Genomic DNA, 19,207 nt, shown 5'->3' on the forward strand with positions numbered 1-19,207 from the left:
TGTATGTTTGAATTTTCCATAATTAAAAGAAAAAAGCAGGTCCTCGCCCCCACACCAGATCTGCTGAACCAGAATCTCTGAGGTAGAGACCTGGATCTGAGTTTTGAGAGCTCCTCATGTGATTCTGATATATTTTGGTTAGCAGCTGAGCCCTTAACCACCGAGGCATAGGGACAGTGAATTTCTTGCCCAAGCTCACACAGCTAGTTCTGGAAGAACCCAAGTTGCCTCACTCTGGCCCAGGGTCACTCTAGAAATAACAGTCGTCTCTTGAATGCAAATGCACTAGCGCCTGGGTGTATCCCCTTCTTGGTAACAGGATGCTTTGACCCAGTTTAAATGCAGTGTTCAGAAGGTGCTTTGGGAGTTGTCTAGGATCTTTTATCACCCCTGAAATCATACTCCCTGGAGCTGCAGACTCCAGGAGGACCTCGGTGTCTATCATGGAAGGGGAGGGGGACTTTTAAGCCACGGTTGCACATGAGAACTCAAATTTAAATTCCAATGTTATTTCCACATGGGATTCTACATGGAGGTCACAGGTGCACTGGCAGGCTGGAAAAGAGCAAGCGTGCATCCCACAACTTCAAATTTGGGTCCTATTACTGAGCCACATCACCTAGGGTACATGTGAATTAATTTTTTTATCTGTCCTGTAATTAGCTTGAGACTGGCATAAATGTTCTGTGTTGCAATCTTTTTGTGTTTTAGGTGAAACTACTAATTTGTGGAATTTACAATTCACAATTTAAATTTTAATTTACTTTTTACCATTTAGTATAAACTATAATTTCTGTAGTTTGGAATCTCTCTACATTTTTAATATTATTAAACTATGAGCCTCAAAAATGGAACTAAATAGCCAGGGTCTAACTCCACCTTCGCGGCCCTTCTTGCAGCGTGGTGTGGGTGGTCAGTGAACAAGGCTGGTGAGAGCATGTTTCCTATTAAAGAACCATGTGACTATCTGTCGTGAAGAGCCCAACCCAGTTGAGAGAGAGGGCAGAACAGCATGATGGAACTATCTATCACCAGATGGAGGAAGCAGGAGAGGTGCATGGGCTCTGGAGCAAGATGATCTGGGTTTGAATCCCAATTTTACCCCCGGTAGCTTACTAGTTGCGACTTGGGGCAAGTCACTTCACCTCAGTATCCTCATCTATGAAATGGGAATAATAAGAGTACTTACCTCATAGGGTTTTATGAACTTATACGTCCATGGCACATAGTAAGGCTACATAAGTGTTGGCTGCTTTCATGCTTATTGTTAGATAAGCTGTAATTAGATCCAATCTTGCCCCCATGGGCTACTCTGCATCTCCATCTCCTTGCTAAAAAAAAAAAAAAGAAAATTTTTTTAGGATTCTTTATTCTTTAGAACAAATACGTTGTATAAAAACAGGGAGAAACCTTGTGCTTAGGAGTCTTCTTTCTTGGCCTGCCTCCTGCTTCCTATTCTCACCACCGCACACACTTAACCAAACAATCAGTGAGTGTTCCCTGTTTACTCCTCATCCGGAACTATGCCAGGTGCCAAAGAGAATATAAGAAAAATAAATGCTTGTTCTAGAGTTCTTGTGGTTGTCGTTAGTTGTCATCGAGTCGATTCCAATTCATGGTGACCCCACGTGTGCAGAGTAGAACTGCTCCATAGGGTTTTCAAGGCCGTGACCTTTCCGATGCAGGTCTCCAGTCCTGACTTCCAAGGCACCTCTGAGTGGGTTCGAATAGCACGTTTCAGGTAAAAGTCAAGCACTTAACTGTTAGCGCTACCCAGGCTCTTAAAAAATATATTACTCTGTGGCTGGAATTCCAGAAACTTTTTTTTTTCCTACTTAGCCACCCAACTAAGTTACTGTGGCAGAAGCAAGATGGGGATGCATATCCTACTGTAATCAACAATTTAACTTCACCTCTTAGCTCTCTGGTCCATATGTTGTTGCTGGATGCCATCAAGGCAATTCCAACTTATAGCAACCCTAAAGGACAGAGTAGAACTACCCAGTAGGGTTTCCCAGGCTGTAATCTTTAAGAGAGCATATCTCCAGGTCTTTTCTCCCACGGAGCCACTGGTGGGTTTGAACCCCAACTTCTTGGTTAGCAGCTGAGTGCTTAACCATTGTACCACCAGAGTTTCTTCTAATTCACATAACAAGGGTATATTTCTCCAAATGCTAATCCCAATTATAGATTTGACAGTAGACAATGTTTTCTCTAAAAGGGAACAAAATAATGAGAGGTTACTGGCCAAAGTGGGGTCAAAAGGAGCTTTCTTTTAAAGATGAAACGAATAACAGCATGTTCCTATGTAATGGGAATAATTCAGGAATAATTTTTAAAAGTAAGGATGTAGGAGCAAGGAGGAGAACGGTGTTGGAGTGATATCCTTGTGAAGCAAGAGGGGATGGGGGCCAGTCCCCACATGGGGGGATAGTTTTGTCTAGGAGCGTAGAATCTTTACCTACGGTAACAAGTGAGAAGAGAGTATGTGAGTACAGATGTGATAGGTAGGCAGAGGTGATGGTGGAAGTCTGTGGAAGTTCTCCAATTTAATTTTCTCATGCCCAGGAAACAAAGTCATCAGCTGAGAGGGAGGATGGGGTAGGTACGAATTTTGAAGACAGAGAATCTGTGAAAGAGTCATTTGGGAAATAGGAAGAGTGAACGGACTAGGGTGGTATAGGGTGGTTGCCAGGCAGCACCAAGGGCCCACTTAGACTTAGTGATTGCAAATTTAAAGTCGATGGAAGCATGGATTTAACAGGGTTGTGTTTTTACCAAATTGACACTGAAAGGAGAGAAGAGCAACAGAATGGAGGGCTTGTGCAATGGTTTTATTATAATGATGACCACGCAATTTAAGCTAGGTAAAGAGGGAAGAGAGGATATCAGAGAATGAGAGATGGTGAGAAGATGGTAAGATCAATGGGTTGGATATCCTGGTGGGTCAAAGTATTGTTGCAATTGGGATACTAAAGAAGAGAGCTGGAAATGTGGAAAGTAGCAGTAAGGGAGTTGGAGGCATGAAATCAAGCTTTTGGAAGGATTCCAGTTAATGGCAACAAGAAGTTTCGGTCATGTCCATGGAAGTGAGTGGTAGAGGTTGGGTGGAGGACGATATAATGAAAAACAGCAGTGCAAACAACTGAGGCCAGGGTATAGGAAGGATCATCTATGTGAATACTGAAATCACCAAAAATAGAAACAGAGATAGTTTGGGAACACATGGCGGTGAGCCAAGTATTAAAATCCTTGAAATGAGGGGTAATCATCTGACAACAGCAATGCAGACGATCAACAATGGAGACAACAACAACAATGAAGGGTAAAGAATGATAAAACCTGATGACGTGGGTTTGTGAGTTAGAGATAAGTAGGGGGAACAATGGTCTGAAAGTTGCAATGAGAAGACGCCTACCCCACTGCCAAACCCAGTGGAACTAGAAATATGGGGAAGAAAACACTTCTTGTGAAGGCCATAGAAGAAGCAATGTCTCCAGGGCAGAGTCAGGTTTCCATTAGAACAAAAGGTAATAGGAACATTCAGAAAAAAGGTTGAGGATATAGGGGATTTTGCTAATCCTGGACTCAATTCTGGAGAAGGTTTGATTTGGGAAGGGGTAGGAGAAGGAAATAGAATAGGGGGTATTCAGACTTAGGAATATTAGAATGGTGGACATGAAGGATGACCTGAGAGTCTGGGGCTTCTTATGATAACTGACAAGACCTGGGATAAAGGGTTTGGTGAATTCAGTTATGGTGGATTCTAGGAAAACAACGGTAGGAAAGGTTGTGAAAGGGAAAGGAAGGAGGGAAGGTTAGGGGTCTGTGGTTTTTCTCCTGACCACTGCTTAATGTGAGAACCTCTTCTTGACCCTTGTGATTGGGGTAAAGGCTTAAGGGAGGTTCACTCCTAGCCTGACTCCTGTGAGGCGGGGCAAACCCACACCTAATGCACTGGCTCCTCCCTGGCCCGGAAGCTGGGTGTGCCTCATTCATGTCGATGAGGGTAGGAAGCTGAGGGGAAGTGTAAGTCACCCCACACTACATTTTGACATTCAATATTGCTACTCAGATTAATCAAATAGGAGGAATGGTAGCATTTCATCTCAAGAATCATTCAGGAAAAGAAAAAGGTTTCCGCCAACCACATACCAGCGTATAGTAGAAAAATGGAAACCCACCGACATGGTCCTTTGTTTATAAAATAAGACACTGCATTGCTTGATGCTTGATTTTTTACAATTTGTCAGAAATGTATTCCCTTCTATCTCCCTCAACATCTACCCCACTACACACACCCCAACTCATACACATACACACAAAAAAAAACTAACCTGGCAAAATCACACATAAAAAACTGAAAACAGCTGAAGTCACCCAAAGACTTACATTTAGGTTGTTATACAATTTCTTTTCCAAAAATAATATAAAATAGTGATTAAAAAGAAATTGGTTACAATTGATTCATTTTGGGAGTCTTTGGCCTTTTGCCTCAGCTGTCAGAGGAAATCTGTGGATCCGGGGACACGGCTGCCACTCAGTACGGCCTTTGCAGGTGGGATTGGTTTAGACCCACAAATTTCTTCAGATGAGTAGACCAATTACTTCACTCATCTATATATCCTGCCAAAACCTGTTCTATAGATTCCAGAAATCTCTCCAGCTGGGAGCAAATAATTTCATTCAATTTGAATTACTTTTTGAAATAGTATGTCACAAATTCCCAATGCTGGCAATCCCGTTCCTGCCGAGTTGATTCTAACTCAGAGTGACCCTACAGGACAGAGTAGAACTGCCCCATAGGGTTTCCAAGGAGCAGCTGGTAGATTCAAGGTGTGGTGAAATATTCATTCCCCATTAGAGGAAGTCTAAAATGGTACAACATTTTTGGATTAAAAAGTTGATGACATGCATCCCATGAACTTTAACATGTTTGTACCCTTTGACCCAATAATTTCATTTCTGGGACTAACCCAATTTTTTAAAAGAAGAATGAAAACAAATCTTTATGCATAGTGATGTTCATCACAGCATTATTTATAATAGAAAAAAAAAGTGCAAACAGCCCATTTCTAACAACAGGAGCTTTGCGAAGTAAACTAAGGTACATTGCACCGAATAAAGCAGTATGCAGCCATTCAAGTTATACTTTCTCCAAGCTGGTAACATAAAAAGCCAAGTCCATCAGATGCTCCCTTCCTGGAATCTGAACCTTCAGCAGAAGGACAGAGGCTGAAAAATGTCGGAGCTGGATTCCCTCCTGGTGCGGTCCTCACCTCACTGCCAGGCCATAGCCTACCAGCGTGGTTCCAGTTTCCTATGCCTGGGGCTGCCTCCTGTCCTGCTGATTCCCACACCTGGCTATCCAACTTCAGTCAATTCTCTGAGCCTCCATGGGCTTCCACTTAACTCCCTTTTGATTTAGTTAGAGGTGGCATTTGCTGTTTGTACCAAAAGACCACGACACACATAACCAACCCATTAAGTAGATAATCAGAGCCTGAACATTCAAGTTGTCCCATCACAGTTCAAAAATGTTTCTCAAAGTACGTTCAGTGGAACTTTAGCCCTCTAAGATCAGATACGTTTGGGATATACGACATGACGGCTCCTGCTTGGGGAAACATGTTCTTGTTGTTAGGTGCCGTCGAGTAGGTTCCGAATCAAGCAACCCTACGTAAAACAGAACGAAACACTGTCTGGTCCGGCACCATTCTTACAACCTTTGTTATGCTTGAGCTCATTGTTGCAGCCACTGCGTCAGTCTATCTCATTGAGGGTCTTCCTCTTTTTTGCTGATCCTCTACTTTACCAAGCATGATGTCCTTCTCCAGGGACTGGTCCCTCCTGATAACTTCTCCAAAGTACATGATGAAGTCTCGCCATCCTTGCTTCTAAGGGGCATTCTGGCTGTACTTCTTCCAAGATAGATTTGTTCATTCTTCTGGCAGCCCATGGTGTATTCAATATTCATCAGTAACACTATAATTCAAAGGCAACATAAACCAAAAAAAAACCAAACCCATTGCCGTCGAGACGATTCCAACTCAGCAACCCGGCAGGACAGAGTAGAACTGCCCCATAGGGTTTCCAAGGAGCAGCTGATGGATTTGAACCCCAGGCCTTTTTTGGTTAGCAGCCGAGCTCTTAACCACTGTGCCACCAGAGCACCAAAGACAACATAGTACGTATCAGATTCTGAGAAGTACTGCTATAAAGTAGCCTAGCGTTTTCCAAATTACTTGACCATAGAACTCCTTTTTCCAGGTAATATATATTAATACCCTATAGGTCTAGTGTATACTGCAATGGGTGGGAGTAAACTGAAGACACGAAATAATGCTTATGTATTCTAATCAGTTTATGATATCCACATATACCAGTCCAAGAGCAACAGGAGTGCTATGTCTTGACCATCTGTTGGTTGGCTGTCTGGTTACGAGAGGCCAGGCGAGGTTAATTTTAGGATAAATACTTAGCCTCTGGGGGAGGAGGTTGGAGGAGAGAAATTACAAGATTCAAGGAAATAAGGTGGGGAGGAGACGCTGATAGAAATTTATTAGGAAGCTACTATGTGCTTGGCGCAATGCTAATTTACCTATATGACCCCATCCATCTAATCTTCACTGCCAAGAACCTCCTAACTGGTTTCCCTGCTTCTCCTCTTGCCCCTATTCCATACTCTCTGCAGAGTGGCCACAGTGATCTTTTAAATCAGGTCACTCCCTGCTAAAAACTACCTCCTCTATGTCATATTCAACTTCTTCCGTCACTGCACTCAGGCCACACTGCTTCTGCTCAACACACCACTGTTGTTCTCCCTTGAAAACACGTATACTTGCAGCTCTCAGCCTGGCGCCATCTCTTACATAGGCAGCTCCATTTTATCACTCGGTCTCAGCTCAAACGACACCACCAGTGAGGCCCTCCTTGACCACCCGATAGCTATCCCTTCCTCACTTTCTATCACGCTACGCTATTTTGCATTTTTCACAGTACATTTTACCATCTGAAAATATCTTGTTCAATTTGTCTGGCTCCTCCCATTAGTATCTAAGTTCCATGACAGTAAGGACCCTGTCTGCCCTATTCATCACTGTATATCCCCAGTGCCTAGAACAGTGCCTGGTGCATAGTAGATGCTCAACTTGTTGGTGAACCCTGTAGATGGCAACTCATGCCGCTGACAAGGAAACGGGCTCAGAATGCCTTGGAACTTTGTTTTATCAAGCCCTGTGGGAGCTAGTCCATTTATTAAGGATGATCAAGGTCAGAAATTCATCTATACAAAGCACATTCCACACAAAATATAAGAAGAGCTCAAAGGAATAGCTTGAAGGCATTTTTCCCTACAAATCCAAGATCACCGAGATGGTGATCTGTGTAGCTAAGTACTTTGAATTCCATTGATTGCCTATAGCACATCAGAGTCATCTCGATTCTTCACTAAGTAGAATACTATCAGTATACATGCCAAGACTGTTAATCATAGAGAGTATTATAAAATATGCTGTTCTAGAAACTTGCTAGATAAATCTTAATAGTTGAAATCTGCAGTTTATCATAAATAGTATAAGCTCTGAAACAGACATTAGGCAGAATAATTCTTTGTCTTAGCATCAAACACTTCCCTCGTTCTTCATATATTGTTGGTGATGGTTTTATTACAAAATAAAGAATATACTAGGTTTTATTACAAAATATATGCAAATAAATATCTGGGAGGTTTGAAAATTTTCATGTCAGTCATGAGAACAAGTAAAAAGATCATTCCGTGTTTAAGGGCACTCACTAACATATGCCTGCTATTTAAATCTTGAATTAAGCATGCTTTCATGGCAATCAATTGAGAATTAAACCAGTATTTTTAGATGTAGATGTCTCCTAAGAAATATTTGATGAATGTTATTTCTGCTTTGTGGCACTTAACACATTATCTAGTATGTGGCAGAGTTGGACAAGCAGCAGATTTTTCAAGAAAAAATATGTTCCTAAATAAGATAGGATATATTAGGGGGTCAAGCCCATTGCCATCAAGTCGATTTCAACTCATAGCGACCCTGTAAGACAGAGTAGAACTGCCCCATAGTTTCCAAGAAGCACCTGGTGGATTCAAACTGCCGACAGTTAGCAACTGTAGCACTTAACCACTCTGCCACCGGGGGAGTTCAGGATAAGTACCCTATGAAATGGAACCCTGGTGGCACAGTGGTTAAGAGCTCAGCTGCTAACAAAAAGACTAGCAGTTCAAATCCAGCAGCTGCTCCTTGGAAACACAATAGGGCGGTTCTACTCTGTCCTACAGGGTTGCTATGAGTCAGAATCAACTAACATCGGCAGGTTTGGTTTGGGTTTTTTTTTTTTATCCTATGAAATATGTTAAGCTACACATAATATGTGATATTGAAATTTACAGCATTTAAATTTACCTTAGCTAAATGTTATGGCAATTGGAGTATATAAAGATAAAATATGTACTTAGAGCATCCTTTGGTTTTTGATACCTTGCCACATACACCATGTGAGGGAGACCTATATTAGGCTTGAACTGTTTACTTTCCCAGAAATAAGTGAAGGACTTGATAGATCCTAGAATGGCCAAAAGCCATCTGTCATGGATTGAACTGCATCCCCCCAAAAATATCTGTCAACATGGCTGGGTCATGATTCCCAGTATTGTATAATTGTGTACCATTTTGTAACCTGATGTGATTTCCTTATGTGTTGTAAATTCAATCACTATGATCCAATAAGCTGGATTAGCAGCAGTTATACTGATGAGGTATAGAAGACTGGGTAGTGTCTTAAGCCAATCTCTTTTGAGATAAAAAAGAGAGAAGCGAGCAGAGACACATGGGAACCTCATACCATCAAGAAACCAGTGCTGGGGAGCAGAGCACGTCCTTTGGACCTGAGGTTCCTGCGCCGAGATGCTCCTAGAACAAGGCAAGACTGATGCATCACAAAGACCTTCCTCCAGAGCCGACAGAGAGAGAAAGCCTTCTCCTGGAGCTGATGTCCTGAATTTGGACTTGCAGGCCTACTGGACTGTGAGAGAATAAACTTCTTTGTTAAAGCCATCCACTTGTGGTATTTCTGTTATAGCAGCACTAGGTGACTAAGACACCATCTGAAAAGCATTTTCCTAAATGCTCTTAATAACTGCTCACACCCAATAGCTACTGCACAGTGCAGTAAGACAAAACGTGCTGAAACAAGAAAAACCATCTAATACCACACCATGCAACAGGAATATTTAGCTGCTAAGGTAGCCAATCTATAGTGAGGTGCTTATTCTTTTCGATTTTAACGTTTCGGCTACATGAAGGGCCAAATAGCATTTTTAATCAAAGTTTTGCTCTTCCAGATTCATGTTTGCACAGCTGTGAGAATGCCAAAGAGCTTTACAAATGTCCTGAGGACATTACTACAAAGCCGTTATTTCTGAGTAGAATTTAAAGTGTAATTTCCTTTTCAAATTCTATGTAGTTTCAGCTCTCTCCACTGAAGGAAATTACCGTAGTTTTAGGGGACATTTCCTACTTCTGCATAATCTGAAAATACAAACAATAACTTGCAAATACACACAAAACACAAGAGTTCAATTACTCTCAAATTACTAACCCGGTTTTCAGTCATCTTCTCTCAGGACAGTTCTCAGTCCACTCATTTTGTGAAAATTGCATCTTGCTGCTCAGCGCAGGTAATTTGGACAAGATTTTTTTTAACTTTGACCTTGGACAAAGAATCCAGTGCTTCATCGTATTTCATACTATTCTCCAGTCTCTTTCCACATATACCCTACTGCAGCTGTTTTACATTTAGATTTTCCTTTAGGAGCTTCCTTTCAGAAATTTTGGTTAGTGAAATCTGCTAAAAAATGACAACCAACGAAAACTGTTTTTAAAAATCTACTTAATAAAAATGTTATTCCTCAAAGATTAAGAATTGTCATCTGTAAGACTGGGAAAGCAGATTATAAAGCTGTATTAATTGTGCAATAAATGTGCTAATATATCTCCAAATATAAGTTTATAACCATCTGTTAAACCAATACAAATTGAGTACGTATTAGAATCCTTTGAAGGCCCTGGTGCTATGGAATAGTGGTCTTACTCTGTTGTTCTAGTTGTAATATGTTCACATCATCTGTTTTCAGGAATGTTGAATCAATGTTTCATTTTAGGTACCAACCCTGGTGGTTTAGTGGCTAAGAGTCCAGCTGCGAACCAAAAGGCTGGCAGTTCAAATCTACCAGGTGCTCCTGGGAAACCCTACGGTGAAGTTCTACTCTGTCCTATAGGGTCGCTATGAGTTGGAATCAACTAGACAGCAACGCGTTTGGTTTGGTACATGTATGACAACTGGAGCCCTGGAGGTACAGTGGTTAAGAGTTATGGCTGCTAACCAAAAGGTCGGCAGTTCAAATCCACCACCAGCTCCTTGGAAACCCTGTGGGGCATTTTCTACTCTGTCCTGTAGGATTGCTGTGAGTCAGAATTGACTCGACAGCAACGGGTTTTGTTTCGGTTTGGCATGACAACCATGTGTTGGTGATTTACATGTGACTCCATCCTTACAGTAAGTATACAAGGCAATGTTAACCCCATTTTATAGGAGAGAAAATAAGACTGAAATGCCATACAGCTACGAGAGGGGCTGGAGTTCAAATCCAAATGTAACTCCAAAGCCCCTGCTTGTCCGCTTCCTCAACCACTATGCCACACTACATCTCATTTTTAAAAAGTTCTGTATTCTAAAATGGTTTGATGCTCTGTTTTCTAAGAATAGGGGAAAAAACTTCAAAAATAAGAACAAACTTTTTTTTACCCCTTTTTATTGTGGCAAAGTAACTAATCCAAACACTGAGTCTATCATATGCCAAAAATTTTAGTTTTGTGTCAGGAATAAATAAGACTGAAAAAAAATGAGTATGGTCATTAAAATATTAATGCTACCAATTGCAACATCTCATAGCTTGCGCTGAGCTTATTTGTACCCCATGCTATGAAGTGTTCGTGTGAAATTACATCATACATAACTGTTAAAGAGAATACACACACGGTAAGTGGTAAAAATGGCAAAGATTTTAAGGAGATGGTGGGGTAGACAGCAGATACACCTGGTATTACTTTATGCTCGCTTTTGAAGTTTTACTTAAAATAGAAATGCTAACATACCATTTGAGAAAATCTTTTTCAAATTCTACAGGGAAATATAGACACTTCAAAGAAAAAGTGGGCTTTAAAAAGGAACCAATGAATTATTTTTTAATGTGATAATGGTATTATGGTTGTTTTAAAACCAAAACTTTCAGAAATACATACTAATGAATTTATATTTGCTAAAGCAGGTTGATGGATATATGGATGTTTGACTATTCTACTTTTGTATGTTTGAAATTTTTCTCAATAAAAAAGAACAAAATAACTCTTAAAAGGGGGGGAATTAATGAGGAAATGAAATTTCCTAATCAAGAGAATGATGTACCATGAACATATCTCACTGTAGGCTAAACATCTACACCATGAAAAATGCAGTAACATTTCAGCTACAATGGATAAATGTGGTTTATCAGTTAGCTCACTTGGGAGAAAGCTCCTGAACACCAAACATGGTTTACTTGGCTTGCATTAGAAAAGCTACTATATGGAGAAAATTACATGAACAGTCTTAAGTTTGCTATGAAAACAATGTATTTTTATTAAAGTAATTAAGAGTCAAAAAACAACAACAAAAGGGAAATTCCACAACCTTTGTTTGCAACTATATAATCTTTATGTAGAAAAACTATAAAGTGACAGTCTGATCTGGAAAGCAGCTCACAATAAACTTAAGCCTTACATCGAAAAGTAACTAAATTATGGAATCAGTTCACCTGAAATTGTCTTGCTGTAGAATATTTCAGCTGAGCTGATTTCAACTATATTATTCTCGTTTCCGAAAAATTGTCTTTCCTGATTATTTCAAATCATCAGAGATATAATGTACAAGAGTCTGCTGAAGTAGAAGGATAAAACACAAATACTCCAAGCACAATTACATGTGGAAATGAATTAGGGCATTTTATCTATAGATCCACAAAACTATATAAATAACCGATTATACATATAACCATTTACAATGAAGCTCCATGAGGTGGTACTGAATAAACACTGAGGCACTGGATTTTCACCGACAGAACATGGCTCACTCTGAACAGCAGCACATTCCCACCTTTCAGTCTATCATCACAACACTTCCCCTGGGATTTGTATTTGTGTGAAATCTAAGCCGTGGGAATTGAAAACAAAAATAAATAAAAAAAGTATAATGAAGTAAACACCCCCAAAATCTATTCCAAAACATGCACGTGAAATATGAAGAGAACACTTTGTAAATCTGAGTTTGTACAAATAATCACATGTTCCTTTATACTTAAAACTAGTATCTTCACTAGTATCTGCTGTGAATTCTCTGTAATTAGCTTTTACATTAAATGTACTAGAAGAGGAGAACAAACAAAAAACAACCACAAAAAGCTCTTCTTTCTTAAATGTCTTAATGGGACAGTCTTAGGGAAGTCGTACTATTTATTTTTAAAAGCAACTTTCTCTGCTAAAGAAACCACACTGTGTGGTCATCAGAACAGGCTAAGTCACTTTGGCAATACAGAGTTCTGCTCTTATTTTTAATAACAATAATGATAAACGACCATCATGGATATCTAATTTTTCAGAACGTACACCACCATGAAGGCAAACATGTAGAGAATATTTTTAAGAAACCTAAACTTGATCATGATTGGAATTTCTTACAAATATTTTCTAGTGCTCAAGAATCTTAAAATTTGGGGGAAAAAAACACAAGTCATAAGCAAGTATTTCCTCCCTGGTGAGTTTTTTTTTTTTTTAATTGGGTTAAAAGTCTCAGGGTAAGCCCATGGGAATGGTCTGCAATGAAAAAAAAATTAGGTCAGCGTACAGTACTGTCTGCAAACTTTAGCAGAAAAGCCTAGAACATTCTGAGCCAAATAAAAGCATTCTTTTGGGTCACAGAGTTTTGTTTTTTAGTTCTTTATCTCTAACATCTCAACATACTGCAGATCAGAAATCCCCATTCACTTACTAGCAGTAACAAAGAAATACAATGCCAACGAAAAGATTCACAAACATGATCCTCTTCAATTATAGGACTCTCTCAGGTAAGAATTAGACTACCATTTATTTTCTTTCTCCCACCTGTAGAAGGGAGAGGCGTTAAGAATGGCATTAATCTGGTAAGGAACCCCTGTGTATAAACATTAGGTTAGAGAGGAGAGAGCCTGACACTCCTCTATAAGAGGAGTGGGCAAGGGATTTCCTCTTCCATGTAGCTGTGGTAGAGAACAATAACTGTCTATTACAGAGCTGGAGCAGGGTACTTCCTGTTAACTACAAGTCATGCCTATGAACATTTTAGTCAACCTCTAGAATTTTACTACGTAACTTAAGAGTGTTCTTTACATGGGAAACAGTTGAATAATATGCTATTATAAAAATATGGTAGACTATCTCCCCCCTTCACAATTTACCAGTTTCTGATCCCATTAAACTTTCAGTGAATCCAGGAGGAAATAAACACTCTAAATATTTTCTCTTAAAGATAAATTGGAAATAACCTATCTACCATTTGCAATTCAAGAAAAAAATTCAATATAATCTAATACATACATTAATAGACTGCACAGAAAATACATTTCTATCAGGCGTAAGCAATCCTCCCACCACAAATGGAAGCCAGCCTCACTCACTGTAAAATAAACTGTAATAGTTGTGTCTGGAGCCAGATAAAGACAAGTGCTAAATTCCATTGCAGTAAGAAACACATTACAAATAAGCACCCAAAACTGACTTAAGATTTTCTGCTGCTTCTCTAGGATATTTTTTAAGAAGGGAGAGAAATAAGCATTCCTTGAAATTTGAATGGCAAAACCATTACCTGACCAATTATTCTAAGCCTACACTAGACAACGGTGAATGATGGAATGCCAAAATCAACAGCAACTCAACACTACTGCTACTTTTTGCAAGAAAAGGAAGATTATATAAAATTACACTCTCCCAGGCAATGAACGGGGGAGAAAAACATGTTGCTTTATAAATGGCTATATTTATAGGTTTTTAAAAATCAGCACCAAATGTTCACGTTTAATTATTCTGAGCAACTTTTAGGAATTAACATTTCCTAACAAAATGGACGAATGATAAGGGAATAAGTATTCAAGCAATATTGCATGCTGATAAGAACCATTAAGCAAAATAATCTGACTGGCTGATTTCCAAAGCTGTTGTAGATTTGCCCGGTTTGGAAGAAGCATGCTCAGTTAACACAGTAGTGCTCAGCTAACAGAGCTACTCCCTAAATTGTGGGTACAGTATTTATTTTGTGACTAGACAAAATTTTTAAAAAATCAACCTAAATCAAAACAATCTATTATCAAAATAGTTTCCTACACTCTCTATTAGGAAAAAAATTTAAAAAAATCAAACCACTGTACAATTAAGTGTCTACATGAAAAATAGCAAAATTCACAAACAGTAGCATCAGTTCAAGTCTACAGAACCCTTTATTACATTATACTTATAGGAAAATTTAACCATTACACAAATTTTATTTCTCATACCACAGTAATTTTATTCCTGCTGTATAACAGATTTCAACCATGCAAATAGTTGAAATCAACTTTTTGCATCTTGAATTGCACCTTGCAATTTCTGCACCTTGTAACGGATACTCCATTTCCTAAAAACCACTTTACTTTTTTAAATTTTACTTAAAATTATACCTAAAACCACATCCTTTTAAAACACTAAGGTGTTTTAAACAGAAACTTGTAGAAATATTCTGACACCAGGGTTTGAAGACTGCTTAAGAGGTCTATAAAGAGGCAACTATCATACAAAAAATAAAACGGCCAAATCTTGTTGGAAAATTCTTTTATACTGTGGCCAAATCTTGTTGGAAAATTTCTTTTATAAATAAATGTCTTTTATGATAGAAGATAAAATCAAAAGATAGCAATTTAATTTTTCCCTAAAAATAAGTAGCTGCTCAGAATATGGGCTGGGTGTACTGAAATCATATTGCTTCTAATTTGTAAAAAAAAAGGTTTAGCTAGGCATTCCATTAACAAAGCACCATGCCATATCCACCTATCTTTTATCTCTGGGTACTGGTATTATCCAAGGAAGAGAACCTTAATGAAGACATTGGTTGGCAAACCTTCCAAACAGGAATCTCAGGTTCTTTCATTTTGATAGCCATCTTAGTAAATACAGAAGTTTAGCTACTTGAACACTGGAGCTTGTAAAGTGCATTATGTAAAAGAAACACAACAGTAGTGCCAAACTCACTTAGAACTTTAAGGGACTTGCTGTCACCAGTGGGGCAAAAAAACAACATTATAGTTTTCTGTTCAGATTTTATTTGAAATCTAATTCCAATTTTCAAAGCTACAAAAGGGGGGGGGGTAGACATCTGTATTATTTTTGCTAAGTCACAATATCCTAAAACAAAATACTACTACTGCCAGCAGATCCATTATACACATTTCTGATGAAATTCATTAACACAGTAAAAATTATATGAGAAACGGCCACAACTGAAGTAATTTGTACAATATAAAACAATGACAATTCTACAGATGCAGTTACTCATGAGTTTACACATGCATTCACAAACAAACAAACAAAAAAACCCCAGGAATGCTCTTTCATTTGTTTTTTGTTTTTTGTTTTTTTTTTTTTAAAAACAGACTGTTCAGGCACAAAACAAAATCGCATTTCCAATAAGTGACAGCATCTTAAAAATTGTGAACGCTATGTCAGTGTTTGTTTTTCTTTGACTTTTTATGAGACCTGTGTGGAGATCGGGACTGGGATCTGGATTTCTTCCCTGATTTTTTAGGGGATCTAGATCGTGATCTCCTAGACCTTTTAGGTGTCCTTGAACCAGATGGTGATCTGAAAAAGCAAACAAACAAAAACAATTTTTATCAAAGTACTCGTATGGCCCAAACTGATTAGTCTTCAACTATCTAAAACGATCCTTAACAGAGCACAGTAAGTCCCTGAAACAAACAGGATTGTAAACTTCTCAAAGTTACACTTTGCCCACTGGACATACATACACACGTGCACGCACACACACAGAGATTTATTTTGTACTTACTATGCACTGCATCAGTGATTAGTAGAGCACTTGTTTAAAAAGACAGATTTCTAAGCCTTACCACTGATCTACCAAATTATAATTTCTAGAGGGAGGAACTGGGATTTGCATTTTTAACAAGCTCCCCAGGATTGATAACACCCAAAAGTTTGAACTTTAATCTACAAGATAAAGTCTAAAACTGGCATCTAAGATCATTTACAGAATTTATTTTAAAAAATGCAGTGGCTTTGCAGCCTATCATCTTAAGGGTTAAAAGCATAACATTCAAGGGTATCATTTAAGACAGCATAGTTTTGTAAGTGCTGTTCATAAAGATTACTCCCTCAAAAAAAAGGATGTATATTAACATATCAACAGCAAGTGCCATTTAGAAAAGGAAAAAGTTATCTATTTTATAAAGACTTTACTAAAAATAGTTATAATAACAAAGTTTTAGCATATAAAGCAATTTTAGCATTCAGGAAAATTCCTCTATTTAACACCAGACATATAAAACATTTTTGAACCGCTTTTCTGGAACTACAAGGAAAAAAGTATATAAAATACTATGTTACATACTGAAGAGATGGTATTTATGGTATTTACTTCCACAAATCTCTGCCCATGAACTTGCTAACAAGATTGCTGTGGAAAAAAAATGTATTTTTCTTTCAGTTTTGGAACAAAGAATATTCTATGGAAACTAAAGAACAGAAAGAAAACTAAAGCAGCTAACCCTGTTCCATATAGGAAACACTGGATATGTTTAACATTCTCGGTAGGTCTTTTTACTGGTTGGAAGCCTTCTTGTGCTTAGTCATGAAAGAGACTAGGGGGGTGTAGTAGGGAGGGATAGTATACAATGAAAGTCTATCTCTTTGGTTTTCTAAGTCCCTAAAAAATGGCTGCCAACCAAATTATTTTCAAAAGCTCGTAGAATGACAAGGAAACTGACATTTGAAATATTACAAAAACAACTTGCATTTACCTTTTGGCCTTTTTGCTAACATCTCTAGGAGAATCTTTGTGAGATGACCTTGACCGTGAGCTCTCTTTATGAGATCTTTCTGAACGCTCCGATCGCTCCGATTTTGGTGATGGGGACTTCACTCGTCTACCACTGCTACTTCGAGATGGGCTAGGGGATGTACTGTGGCGCCTTTTCCTATGGAACAAAGCCCCCAAAACATTGTGTAAGTGAGCAAAGGATCAGGCATTCACTTTTCTTCTACTAAATCAGCTTTTAATTCCTACGAGTTTATACTAACTTTATTTTCAATAACCTTATTAATGTTATTTTCCAATTACATTTCAAGCTCTTTATACCAAGAACAAGTTAAAGACAGGGTGATTAAAAAATACAACTGAATTCAACTAAACTGGATTTTCTTTTGCTCTAAAAGACAGTACTGGAATAATCGACAAACTTTCATTAAAGTGTCTGGATTAGATAGTCATATGGTAATGTTAATTTCCCAGTTTTGATACTTCTATTGTGTTATGAAGGAGAATTTATTATTTTAGGAAATATCCATTGAAGTATTTAGGGGTAAAGGGACATATGTTGGCAAGTTACTCAAACGGTTCGGAGAGAATGAAGCAGGGGAAAGGACAGGGAAGGAGAAAATAAAGCAAAAGTAGAATATTTTAACATTTGGGGAATGTGGCTGAAGGGTATGTAGGAATTTTTTGTACTACTCTTGCAACTTTTCTGTAAATCTTAAGTTATATCAAAAAAAATAATAAAAGACAAAAAAGTGACAGGTTTATTATTTAACCAATTAGTATAACTATGTTATTTGTAACTATCTATAGAGTGACTAAGTCAGAATTTATTTGCAATCGCTTGGTTTTTGTCAGCAAACTTCAGGGAGGTTAACTAAAACAATTTTCTTTACTAAATCAAGAGATTTAGGAACCGCGAAAGTAAGAAATAAAAACTGAAAGAGAAAAACTTTTGGTGAGAATAAATACTTAAGGTGAGGAGTAAGTCCCTATGACCTACACCCCCTTTCAAGACAAGACTGAGAGATTCCAGTTTACAGGTAGTAGCCACAGCATAGAGAGACTGGACAAAATGTTTACACTGGAAGCAACAAGGAAGATCGAGCAAGCTGTTTGTTATTTAAGTCTGAAGTTTGTTACCTAATACTGTAATTGAAGTCTTAACACTTGAACTACACGAAGAGACGATGACCCACTTAATTAAGCCAAGCGCCAACTAACTACCCCATTCCTCAGCTAATTCTGCCTCCTGCAGGCAAAAATCAAACACTTTAATCCAGTTTGTTGGCATCAATGATAAAAATATCACAAAATAATACACATTCCAAATCTTGAAAACAGTATATGCATTAAATATGAGAAATGTATACCTTTCTTTCCTCGTTGGAGTACACTCATCTTTTTCCTTCTTGTCTTTAGATCGAGATTCCAATTTTTCTTTATCCTTCTTGTCTCGTTCTCTTTCTCTTTCTAATTCCTTCTCTTTCTCCTGTTTTTTTTTTTAAAGAAAGAATACTTATCACTTAAAACATATCTGTGTTAATTTCACAATATTTTCTCTTTCGGGGAACTATTTTTTTTAAATCACTACTTAAAGTAGAATAGCATTTTCAAAAACTTGTCTGCCCTTCCAGGAAATGAGTCACTTCTCCTTACACTGAATAACAGGGATACCAGCGACAGCAGTTAAATATTTACTGTGAGGGCTCACCAGAATCAAGTAACATACTGAACAGCTTTCCATATACCATTTCATATAATCCTTTACAACTCTCCTATCCTCATTTTAGAGATGAAAAACAAGGCTCTGAAAGGTTAAGTACCATGCCCCAGGTCACACACCAAGTAAATGGTGAAGTCAGGATCTGCACTCAAGCTCTAGAGCCAGAGATCTTAAGCTACCTATATAGCATCTCCCCTCAAAAAAACTGGAAAAAGCTAATAATGCATTGACCTTTCCATCACTGACTACTATAAAATAGTAGGGTGTGATTCTAACTGCACAGCAAGTTGATTTAATCAGAGC

The 19,207-nt window shown here is 38.2% G+C and overlaps 1 protein-coding gene across 5 annotated transcripts in view; it reads right to left on the reverse strand.

Annotated features, from left to right (window-relative positions):
- Positions 1–12,874: 12,874 nt before the first annotated feature.
- U2SURP (U2 snRNP associated SURP domain containing) overlaps positions 12,875–19,207 on the reverse strand; it is a 59,370-nt gene continuing 53,037 nt past the window's right edge. For 4 of the 5 annotated variants that reach the window (XM_023739319.1, XM_004385064.2, XM_023739322.1 and 1 more), the window contains 3 exons: positions 18,552–18,670; positions 17,165–17,341; positions 12,875–15,986 (listed from right to left, as the gene is read on the reverse strand). In XM_023739319.1, the coding sequence (XP_023595087.1) occupies positions 15,848–15,986; positions 17,165–17,341; positions 18,552–18,670 (435 nt within the window). In that variant the 3' untranslated portion in view covers positions 12,875–15,847. Of the gene's footprint in view, positions 15,987–16,755; positions 16,822–17,164; positions 17,342–18,551; positions 18,671–19,207 lie in introns of all 5 variants that reach the window. The other variant, XM_023739320.1, reaches the window with a different exon arrangement.

Source organism: Trichechus manatus, unplaced genomic scaffold, assembly GCF_000243295.1.
Source record: "Trichechus manatus latirostris isolate Lorelei unplaced genomic scaffold, TriManLat1.0 scaffold00132, whole genome shotgun sequence".
Taxonomy (NCBI): Eukaryota; Metazoa; Chordata; class Mammalia; order Sirenia; family Trichechidae; genus Trichechus; species Trichechus manatus.